Genomic DNA, 11,494 nt, shown 5'->3' on the forward strand with positions numbered 1-11,494 from the left:
TATTCCACGTGTCGTGAGACGTGATGGATAAGACTTAAGAGAGATAAAAAGGCACAGATGAGGGGAGACAGGGGCTATAAATCGAAGACGTTAAATTCGCATTCGACGTTTGGGAAGCTGAAATGGCAACTTTTTCCATTTCTTTGTCCAGAAACGGCTTACCTCTTCAACGCCCTTCCGCCATACTTCAAAAATCTAGCAAACAGAGATTCCAGTCGCCTATCCTAATCAAGTGCTCCAGTAAGAACGCCTCACTGTCACTGAATTTTAATTTCACTAAACATTTTCATAATTTTCCTTTCTCCCTCTTTCTTGATTTCTTCTCTGAATGCACTGGGCCGTATTTGGGTTCCGAAACCCTAGATCACAGCACAAGTTATGAGATTTCAAGATAACAGTGCAGTTTATAACTCTATAATTGCTGAGGTTCCAGTTGAATTTTGTCATTGGACAATGGTTCTTTAAATTCAATAATTTAAAGTTTCGGACATTTTTCTTTTAAAATTTGTACATAAACATCTGAAACGTACGAGAATTTTTTTGGGTGAATTCTAAAATCGGTTCGAGAAATATGAAATTTAAGATTTTTTGCATTTGGAAGGCAACCATGCTAGTCTTTTCAATTTATTTTATTTTTAAGCATAGGCTACTAATTGGCTTAATTCTCTAACGTAATTTAATCACCCATATTCTATTTTCTTATTTTTTTAGTTTTTACTCTTGCCCTCTGCACTCCCCCTCCCTCATCCTATACTAAAAAAATAAATCTTCGTTCTACTGTATTCTCGTTTGAGGTAACAATCTATTTGGTCACAATCCCAAGTTCAATTACTGGATTTTTTAATTTTGAGTGGACAAATATAATTTATGTTCATTTTATCTTGGTGCAGTTAGTGAGGACAGGTCTGGACTCCAGCAAAATTTATCTCCATTATTGGAACTTAAGAATGTAGCTTGTGGCTTGTTTGCTGTTTGGGCTGTAACTACTGCCTCACCTGTTATTGCTGCCAGCCAGGTTAATAGCATGTTTTCATTCTTAATTCCATTCCACATTCAAACAAAAAACTGTAATAACTTGTTGACAGTGATGCCCCAAAAGACCCAAGTATACTGTTCTTCAGTAGATAGCTACTCAAGTAAACATCAGTAGCTGACTTCTGTTGTGTATATATGTTTGTCTTTTTGAGTTTGCCAGCTTTCCATCTGAGCCTTAGCTTGACCAAAAGACCCAGCCGATATTAACTGCTATGTATACACTATTACACTGTGATAATGGTTGTCGTCAAGAAAAGTGAAACCTGAATTACTAGTATACCTGATATTACAAGAAATTATAGATGGAAATTTATTTGTTTGGCTTTGGTTGACCAAATCTTAATAATATAACAAGCATAATACTTATTTAGCTCTCTGTTTTTGGCTCGTTGAACAGCCATTTTCCACGTCATCCTACTCTCTTTTACAAAATATGCATGTTCCTTTTGTTACTCAATTTTGTCACTCTGGTTGTGGTTGCAAATATCAATTCTGCTAAATTCCATGCATTATTTATGTGATTAATACATGCTAAATTCTTGTTTATTTTAAAAAGCAGGCAAGGTTATTTTGTTTAATTGCACACCCAATATCTTGTTTGCTTTGATATGACTCCATCATCTTGAATCTGGTTTGCAGCGGTTGCCTCCATTGTCAACAGAACCAAATCGCTGTGAGCGTGCATTTGTTGGGAACACTATTGGTCAAGCAAATGGTGTTTATGACAAGCCAATTGATCTCCGCTTCTGTGATTACACAAATGACAAATCAAACCTGAAGGGGAAGTCACTTGCAGCTGCCCTCATGTCAGATGCCAAGTTTGATGGTGCAGATATGTCAGAAGTGGTCATGTCCAAAGCTTATGCTGTTGGTGCAAGTTTTAAAGGTATCATTTATTTTTATTGTTCTAATTAAGTTCATTTAATTTGTTTTCCTTCATCTTCTAGGGATTGGATTATCATCCTGATGACTAGACCTGTTCATGGGCCAGGCTCGGGCTTGGCTTTTGCCAAATTTTGAATGGGGCCCGGCCCAAAGCCCAAGCCCGAAACAGTGTAAGTCAGGCCCGAAGCCCGGCCTGTGAACAGGTCTACTGATGACTAATTGGTTCAACATGCTTTTATCTCTATGAAGGAAGACGATACTTTTTAGTTGTGTTTAGAGTTGACCCTGGAGGTCACGCATCTTCTCCAGGAAATTCAATAACTTGTCTTGTGTTAAATGTTAGCACTCAGAATTGTGAAAATTAATACAAGTATGGTTATAGGAAGAAGTGACTGATATGATGATTCAATGTTGCTGGAAAAATACCTTTTAGTGTCATGTTTGCACATCGTACTCATGTTGTTGATGTCTATTTCTGAACATCATTTTCCTAAGGACCATAGTGGCTTCCTCCTCTGGTGGACAGTATAGAGTGTCATTTGAGGGTTAAGAGTGGCAGGTTAGAACGTTTCACCTAGGGAAATTTTATGTCACAATTCACACCAAAGATTATGAGTCCATATATAACACTTAATTAGAATATTTTGTTTTAGTTATAGAGGCTACAGATTTGTTAGTATCACCCCAACTTATTATATTGGCCACAGAGGTCAAAAGTGGGTTTTGTCATAAGAACAACCTCTGTTATCTACCTAAGGAGGATTCCACCATGATCCCTTTCCCCAATCTTAATGGAAATAACCATTGACTTGTAAGCCACTGGAGGACATTATTAGCTATTTCAATTACTCTTTCTATTTCCATTTGACAAATTTGATGCCTTTTTAGGAAATATTGACATCCATTTGCTTTTTGTACGAAGCAAATTACTCTGGTACAAAATGTAATCCATTGAATTCTCTTGTTGACTAACAAGAATGCCCTGAGAGAAGTTTACAAGGCCTAATTTTCTTAGCTGGATGATATTCTAGCTCCTGACACTCGTGCAAGTATAACTGTAATAATTGGTTGAATAAAAAACAAAATCGTGAAGAACAGTCAAACATAATTACAAATACTAGCCAACCTAGCTAATGCACTATTGTTAAATTTTAAAGAGCCAAGAATACTGCTTTATCATACATTTCCTGTATGATGATGCCCTTGCACAGGTGTAGACTTCTCTAATGCAGTTCTGGACCGGGTGAACTTTGGAAAAGCAAATTTACAAGGAGCTGTTTTTAAGAACACTGTATTGTCAGGTTCCACCTTTAATGAAGCTCAACTAGAAGATGCAGTGTTTGAAGACACTATAATTGGCTACATTGATCTTCAGAAACTATGTGGTAATACAACCATTAGCGCTGAAGGAAGAATTGAGTTGGGATGTCGGTAACCGGTGTTTTAATTTTCTGTTTCTTCCTTTTTATCTTTTGCTTACCTCGTCCATACCAAGGTCATCAATGATCAATGCTGGGTCTCTGGGCTGCCATGTATCCATTTAATACTGCAGGTTCCTTGCTTGGTTTTGTTGATTAGTTTACAAAACATAGAGGGAATCGATCATGTAATGTTAAGGCAAGCGGCAGCTTTTCTTTTATTTTTATGTACATTTTGAAGATATAATTTGGTTGTCCATCTGTTTAACTTTTACAAGGAACGTGATTTTTATTTTTTATTTTTATTGTTGATTAATATAAACTGTGTAGCATTATATGACGTTCCTTTCTGATTAGGGTTTGACTTTGATTTGGGAAAGATATGATATCTAAAAAATTTCTGACCAGTAAACTAGAATTATCAACGTGGTAGTCAATCAGTATTATTTATCAAAATTCATGAGTGGGTTTTGAAGAGTCCCACATCATAGATTTTCCCTTCTGATTATTGTCCGAAAAGAATGGCCTCGGTCAGAATATTTTCTTTTTCTTCTTTCTAGCCTCCATCGGAACGGCATACCTGATAACCAATCATCCCAACCTACCAATGGGTATTCATCAAAGTTCATGCCCATCCGGCATGAAATTGCCATGTTGAAAAATAGGCATAAGTACATTATACGGTCCAAACTTTGTTTATCACCCCTTCTATAAGGAAAAAAATTAGCGTTAAAGTTCAAACATATGGCATATACACAGAGAAAAAAGGAAAAAAAAAACATTGAAATGTAAAAAACAAATTGTTATTCTTATCAATTATAAATAATATTAAATTCAATTGATTGGCAAACAAGCGCATCTGGTGTAGTGGTATCATAGTACCCTCCCACGGTACTGACCGGGGTTCGATTCCCCGGATGCGCATGTTATTTTTCCAACAATGAACAAGGGCATCCTTTTTAACCCGCTTGTTTTAATTTTCGATATAGTTTTTTTTAATTTTCTATAATTTTTTTTATGTTTATAAAATAATTTTTATTTGTCATACTTATTTTTGTTTAATATGATGAATATATGAAGAGATGTATCCAAATGTTTTTCACAATTTTTTTTTTGTATTTTTATACTTTTGTGTCTTCTTATCTTTATTATTATTATTATTATTATTATTATTATTATTATTATTATTATTATGACATCAATGATTTAAGGATTAACACATTTTACCCAAAAGGTTGAATTGTTAACCCTTCACCAAACAAGAAAATAACTCTATTTTTTATTTGGTTTTAAATTTGTATTTTATTTCTATCATCAATAAAAATAATTATTATTTGTCACACTTATTTTTCTTTAATATGATTAATTAATAAAGGATTCAATTAAAGAATGAATTTAATACCTTAAATATAAGACTTAATGAGAGGGAATTAAATGAAGAGAAATGTAGTAGTTTAAATTACATTGTGTGTGATAAAAAAATACATTTTGTGCCTCTGAATGTTAATAGAAGTTAACACCTTAAAATAATACTTAACTAGCAGGGACCGTGCGATGCACGTGATTAATTAAGCAAAAGATAAATAATAGAAAGGGTCATTTATTAAAATACCCTTATAGTTTCATGGATTTACTAAAATCTATCCTATAATTAGCATTTTACTAAAACACCACTTATAATTTAAAATGGATTTAATCAATCTTCCACTAAATGACAATGGAAAATGATAGTGTTGACCCTAATGTTTATTTAAATAAATTTAATTAAAAGAAAATAAAAAAAAATACCATTTTCGCCCTTAATAAGACATAGACAACCACTATATTGGCTATATTTGGTCAATTTTGTTTTTTATACAAAAAAAGTGTTAAGAGTATTTTTGGAATAAAAAAATGGGCCTAATGGCAAAACAAACACTCCTTAATGAAATGTTGATTAAGTGAATAAGTTGTAAAATATATGAGATGTTTTAGTAAAATGAAAACTATAAGGTATGTTTAAGTAAATATGTAAAACTATAAGGTGTGTAGGAATGGCAACGGGACGGGGATCATATTCTCCATCCTCGACCCCAATTCTAAAATTAACCCCCATCCCTGACTCGATGGGGATGGGTTCCCCGTGGGGACCCAAATCCCCAAAATGTATTCAAATAATAGTATGTTTTTAATAAATAAAAATTTTAAATTAGAAATAATGTTTTAAATATGTTTTGATATATATATAATTGGTAATTAGGGTCGAGGTGGGGTGGGGACCTCAATCCCCATCCCCGACCTTGGCCCCGATCGGGGATTCCTATTAATCCCCATCCCCGACCCCGGCCTCGATCGGGGATTCCTATTAATCCCCATCCCCGTCCCCGTCCCCGCCCCTGCCCTGCCCTGCCCTGCCAAAACAATCCCCATCCCCAGCCCCGGGTCGAGGAAGTCGGGTCCCTATCGAGGATGGGGAAATTGCCATCCCTAAAGGTGTGTTCTAGTAAATGACCCTAATAGAAACACATAAGAGTATACAATTATTTTGTATTTTCAACTTTTTAAAATAAGTAATAATTAATCATATTTTATATACTACTTTTAATATAATTTTTATAATACAAAAATAACAATAATTAATTTCAGTTAGGTTTATTCATCAAACTGATGAAACCGACCAACTCGATTAACTCGACCCGAGTTGATTGGTTTTTCTAGTATTTGAGGTTGGCTTTGGTTCAAAAATTTCCCAATTCGACCAAGTTGGATCAATTTCACTTTGGCCATTTATAAACTGACCAAAATTGAATGACTTAACCATGGATATATATTAATATTCTATATTTTAAATAATTTTTAATTTGGAAAAGTGGGAATTTTCCCATGTTTCTAAGTCTAAAATGTTTTATATCATAAATCTAATTTTTGAATTTATTTTTTAATAATTGCACTATAATTTTTAAAATTTAATTTTCAAGTTTAAATCTTTTGAACCGATTGATCAAACCAAAAAATTGACCCAAACCGATACAACTTGAGTGGGTCGGTTTTCACAAAAGGTTAGTCGATTTCAGCTAACCAACTCCCTAACCTGACCAGGTCAATTTGGTTGGTCAAATAGCTTACGATCGAATCAAACCAACTCATGAACACTATAATTTCAACTAAATTAATAGTCTTATCTATGATAAATAACAATAGTTTAATCTCCAATAATTATTGAAAATTTATAGCGAAAATACACAATTATTGAAAATATATTGATAATGAAAAATACAATAATTATAGAAATTAAAAAATACAATAATTACTAAAAATATATTAACTTAGTCAATAAATAGTGTAATTTCATATAATAGTTTAATATCTAATAAATATTAAACAATAACTTATAACAAAAATACAATAAATTAAATTTAAGAATTTCAATAATAGTAATTTAATCTCCAATAATTATTGAAAGTTTTCTGTTGAATAACAAAACAAAATAAATTTATACATAATCATTGAAAATACATTTATCACAAAAAATAATAAATATTAATTTTAGTATATATAACTATATGATAAATACAGATTAAGAGTTTAAAATTATTATTAAGAAATATTAATTTTTTGAAAGTTATTTTCTCGAATTATTACTTGATATAAGTGAAATTAATTATTTACAATATTATGTAAAAATATTAAACTATTATTCATTTCAATATTATGTTATAATTACGTTTCTACTTTTTAGAATTTTTAAAATTTATTCGATAATTTCTTTATATTAACTATTTAAAATATAGTTATGTTAAATATTTTGTTATTCAAAATATTTATTTATTTAAATACTTAAATAATATGTAAATATTTAAATTTTAAGATATTAATTATTTATTGAATTTAATTGTCCATAAAATCATAATTTATACTATTATTACATAATTTCATTATTAATTTTGTAATATATTAAATTATTATTAATTTCACTAATATGTTATAATTATTTTTATACTTTGAAGATTTTTTTAAATTTATTACATAATTTCGTTATTTTAACTATTTAAAATCTAGTTATGATAAATATTTAGTTATTTATATATTTAAATAATCTATAAATTGTTTAAATTTTTTATTTGAATTTTATTTATTTAAAGCTTTTACATATTATTAAATATTAAGAAAAAACATTTAAATTGATAATCCAGAAAAACATAATTTAAATTGTTAGTACATAAATTCGTGATATATTTTGTAAAAATATAAAATTATTTTTTTTTGTGTTTTTAATAAATATTTTAAAGTAATTATATAATTTTATTAGAATATTTAAATGATTCTTAAATTTTTTAATCCAAACTTTCTTTAGAAAGATATAGATGAAAAGTAGGGGAGAGGATAAATAGGAATTAGAGATAATTTAGAAGATAAATAGGAATTAGAGATAATTTTAGAGAAAGTGGGGAATAGTGGGGGAGGTAGTTTAGGAGAAGAGATTATTTAGGTTATTGGGAAAGTGCATCTTCCAAAAATGACATGGAATAAAAAAAATAAAAAATTCAAAAAAAGGAGAAAACTTCTTGTCCTTACAATTACATTTCTTCTCATAAATATTGGGGTATTTTATTCCTTACAATTACATTTTTGAATGAAGAGAAATATGTTTATTCAAATTACATTTTTGTCCTTACAATTAGAAGGGATCAAATTAAAAAATTTGGGTATTTTAGTCAAACAAAAGATACACACTCTCATTCACACTTTTAATAATAATATAGATTATAGGGGATTGCTTACATAAATATTGTTTCATTTAATTTTATTTAGTGCCACATGCATTATTAAATTATTAACATTTAAATAATTTCTTAACACTTTGACCCATGTCCTTTTTGGTCTTCCCCTACCCCTTTTAATCCGTTCAACTTACAACAGATCATTTCTTCTCATAGGTGCTATCAAGGGTTTTCTCTGCACATGACTAGACCTGTGGTGTGGGTTTGAGCTTTTGCTTTTGCCAAAATTTGAATGAATCCAGTCCAAAGCCTACATATACACATGACCAACAGACCTTATACCTAACTTTAAGAAAAAAAATCATACGATTTAAAACAAGCGTCGTTTTTTTTTTTTGCTTTTGTTTTTTGCCTTATGTGAATGTTAATGCTATGCCCATGCATGCATGCCATGCTAGAGCCAAATTGGACTTTTAAGGCTGAGGCCCATACCAAACCCAATGTTTTGCTGGTCCAAGTTTGCGTTGGGCCTATCAATTTGCACATTCTTCTTTGAAATTCGGAGCAACTTAACTCTTTAGCTGTGTAACATGTTGTATTCCACACCAGTGAGATTTTAACCCGTCACCGTGGACACCATGTATTTTAACATTCAATCACTCAATGTGGGTTTCATGTATTTTAAACACTGGAGTGGCCGTGTGGGACACTATTATTGCCTATTGGTTACACAGCCCGAACATTGCATTCAGCTAATCTATCTCTCTTGTTTGAGTGCCCTACCATCTTGGCATTTCATCCTTTATTAAAGACTTACGATCTGTTAAAAACAAGATGTATAACACAGGTTTATGGCATCCAATCAGAAATAAACACATCGGTGAATCCAAAGGATGGTGCATGAAAAACTAAGGTACTTTTCTAGCAGACATCAACTCTTTGTATGAAAAACTTGGTGGAGTATTATTCCTAATCAGCGATGCAATTTGGGTGGATTTGGATTAAGCTTTTATCAAAATTTGAATGGACCCAATCCAAAAACCCGAGTCTAAGAAATTCTCCATATCCAATTATGCTAATACCACTAAGAGACAGAAAAACAGGAAAGCTAATTCTCCATCCAATTAGGAATATCAATCAGATCTACAAGTGGTAATCCGCATTGGTCACAAATGGTTCAAAGGGTCACATCTCTCTCACAACGATATTTTTTTTTTTGTCTGTTTGATAATTTAGTTGTTTCTTTAGGTTAAGGAAATGGTTGAATTGAATGGTTGTTTATCCGAAATCGCAACTACATATGTATATCTGTTTTCAATTGGGTTGTCATTGTCTTATCTGGTACTTGCCTCTTTCTGCCGCATTTGTCTGGCCGTTGGGTTTCAACCACCCGATCTACCATTCCATCAATCCTTACATATCTGCAAGTCTTCCCCTTCTAAGCCCCCAACTGAATCTTCCCTCATCTTTCACTTATTTCTAATCCATTTAGTTCCCAAAATACCCTCTAATTTAATAAATTAGTTATATGTATGAAACGGAAATCGAGTTTTTTTCAGATTTATTTATTTATTTATTTTCCCGTTAGGAGCATCAACAAAATGTCGGACTTGTCACGCAAAAGCTTCTTCTTCCCTCCTTCAGCAAAGTTCAGTACCGTGGAGGTGGAGCCCATCATGGGAGACGTGAAGTCATGAACCATACAAATTGGCTAATTCCACCATGTGGGCATGTCAACTTATTCTCTTTTTTCATTTTTGTTTGTTTGTATAAGCCTTCACATGGGATATCTTACATAAAATATATAGACATCTTATAAATGAATTCCCATCTCCTACCCACAAGAACCCTACCCACGGCTGTACTTTGAATAGGCGTGGTGGCCACGGTAGAAGATCTGTATTTTGAATAGGCGTGGTTATCTAATTGGTTCTATTTTTCCCAAACCTGCTTTTTCTTCTAAAACCATTGATTTTGGTTAGTAACCGCTGAACCGATTGGTTAATTGTTCATACAGTTTTCACCATTTTTTCAAATTTTTTAATTTTTTATTTTTTTGGTCAGAACAGGCTGGCAATTCGGGTCAAACGGTCGGAACTGCCGTTTATTTAATCTATTTGCAAAAAAAAAGGGACAAAGACAAAATCCCTTAAAGAAAATTTCCTCAACATTTTATTTATCTCTTATTTTCTAAACACAGCGTTGGTAATAAAACAAACATATACATCCACCTTTGTCCAACTCCAATGGGCCAATTTATCACTCATTTTTCTAGGAATTAAAATCCGCCCCCCAAAAGATAGTTTCTCATAACGTCCCACAGCATATCTTCGCCATGTATTGAAAACATCTGATACTAATTATCATCAAGATAGTTTCCAATACACGGTAGGGTTGTTCTATGAGATGTGGAAAACTATGTATTTGAACTCTTGTTCTAGTTTAAAGTTAAATACCTCCCACTTTCCGCATGTTATTCATAAATCATAAGTAATCCAAATCCAATGAGTATTGTAAGAAGCCAAACATAGGAAACCCAGATCTACTTCCAGTTCTCTTGACATTTGAAAAGGCATTTGAGTGGGGTTTGGGCTCTACTTTAGAATCTTGTATAGTTTTGTTTTTGAGAACTGACGGTGTTTGTCCCCCGCTTTCAATCCATCAAAGTTCTACTATTTTTGTATTTGGCAATCAACACGAGTAATCGAACAAGTTCTAAAAGCTTGGCAAAATAATTCAAGAAAAAGAATGCGTTTTGTGTGGTTTACGTGAAAAGATAAAACGTTACTTAGTGAAATGTTGTTTTGCAAGATTAATCTAGATGCATACATGTGTTGGCTTCAATCCAGAAATATGAAGATGATCCCAAATGATGAAGTTGCTTCAAGAATGGATGCAGCCATGCAGGGTTTCCGTTTCGATAAAATTACAAAAAGAAGAATGTTAAGAAAGTGTATCACAGTTGTTAGATTAATATGAGACGTGACTCGTGAGAAGTAACAAATGCTTTCTTGGTTTTGAACCTGATCCTTACAATTTGCTAACAAATTAAATTGGTTTTCTCTATCTTATAATTAATTTGGATAGTGTTGCTAATAATAAATTGTGGTAAAAATAGTAAAGAAAAGGCAAAATAGAATTTATCAGTCAACGCTTTCCAATTCTGAAGTGTAGAAGATTTGCGGAGCTGTTGTTGAGAAATTGAAAGTTGCAGTAAATAGAAGGTGTAATTCGTGACATTTGATCATTTTCCTTAAAATCGCATTTGCTCCCTATGGTACAGCCGGGTAAATGTAAATCGGTCATCAAGATAAAATAACCCACAAGCTACTGGTATGTGTGCATTCGCTTACTAGACATCCACAAACCATCAAGAATGATGCTTAGAGATGGACAATTGACAATGATGAAAATTGTGTTGTGTGTACTAGTATGTGTAATTGGGTCGACCAATAC

General features: G+C 32.1%; 1 protein-coding gene and 1 non-coding gene across 2 annotated transcripts; both read left to right on the plus strand.

Moving 5' to 3' along the window:
- The first annotated feature begins 72 nt into the window (after nucleotides 1-72).
- On the plus strand, nucleotides 73-3,678 carry LOC104594306 (Tetratricopeptide repeat (TPR)-like superfamily protein). Its single transcript, XM_010254551.3, has 4 exons — nucleotides 73-240; nucleotides 891-1,015; nucleotides 1,675-1,921; nucleotides 3,132-3,678. Exons 1-4 carry the CDS (start codon nucleotides 123-125, stop codon nucleotides 3,353-3,355), a joined length of 714 nt encoding a protein of 237 aa, XP_010252853.1. The 5' UTR covers nucleotides 73-122; the 3' UTR covers nucleotides 3,356-3,678.
- Nucleotides 3,679-4,191: 513 nt separating this feature from the next.
- TRNAG-CCC (transfer RNA glycine (anticodon CCC)) lies at nucleotides 4,192-4,262 on the plus strand. Its single transcript has one exon. It is a non-coding gene; the product is annotated as a tRNA-Gly (tRNA).
- The last annotated feature ends 7,232 nt before the right edge of the window (nucleotides 4,263-11,494 follow it).

The sequence above is a fragment of the Nelumbo nucifera genome, chromosome 3 (genome assembly GCF_055504915.1).
Source record: "Nelumbo nucifera cultivar China Antique chromosome 3, China Antique-T2T, whole genome shotgun sequence".
Lineage (NCBI taxonomy): Eukaryota > Viridiplantae > Streptophyta > Magnoliopsida > Proteales > Nelumbonaceae > Nelumbo > Nelumbo nucifera.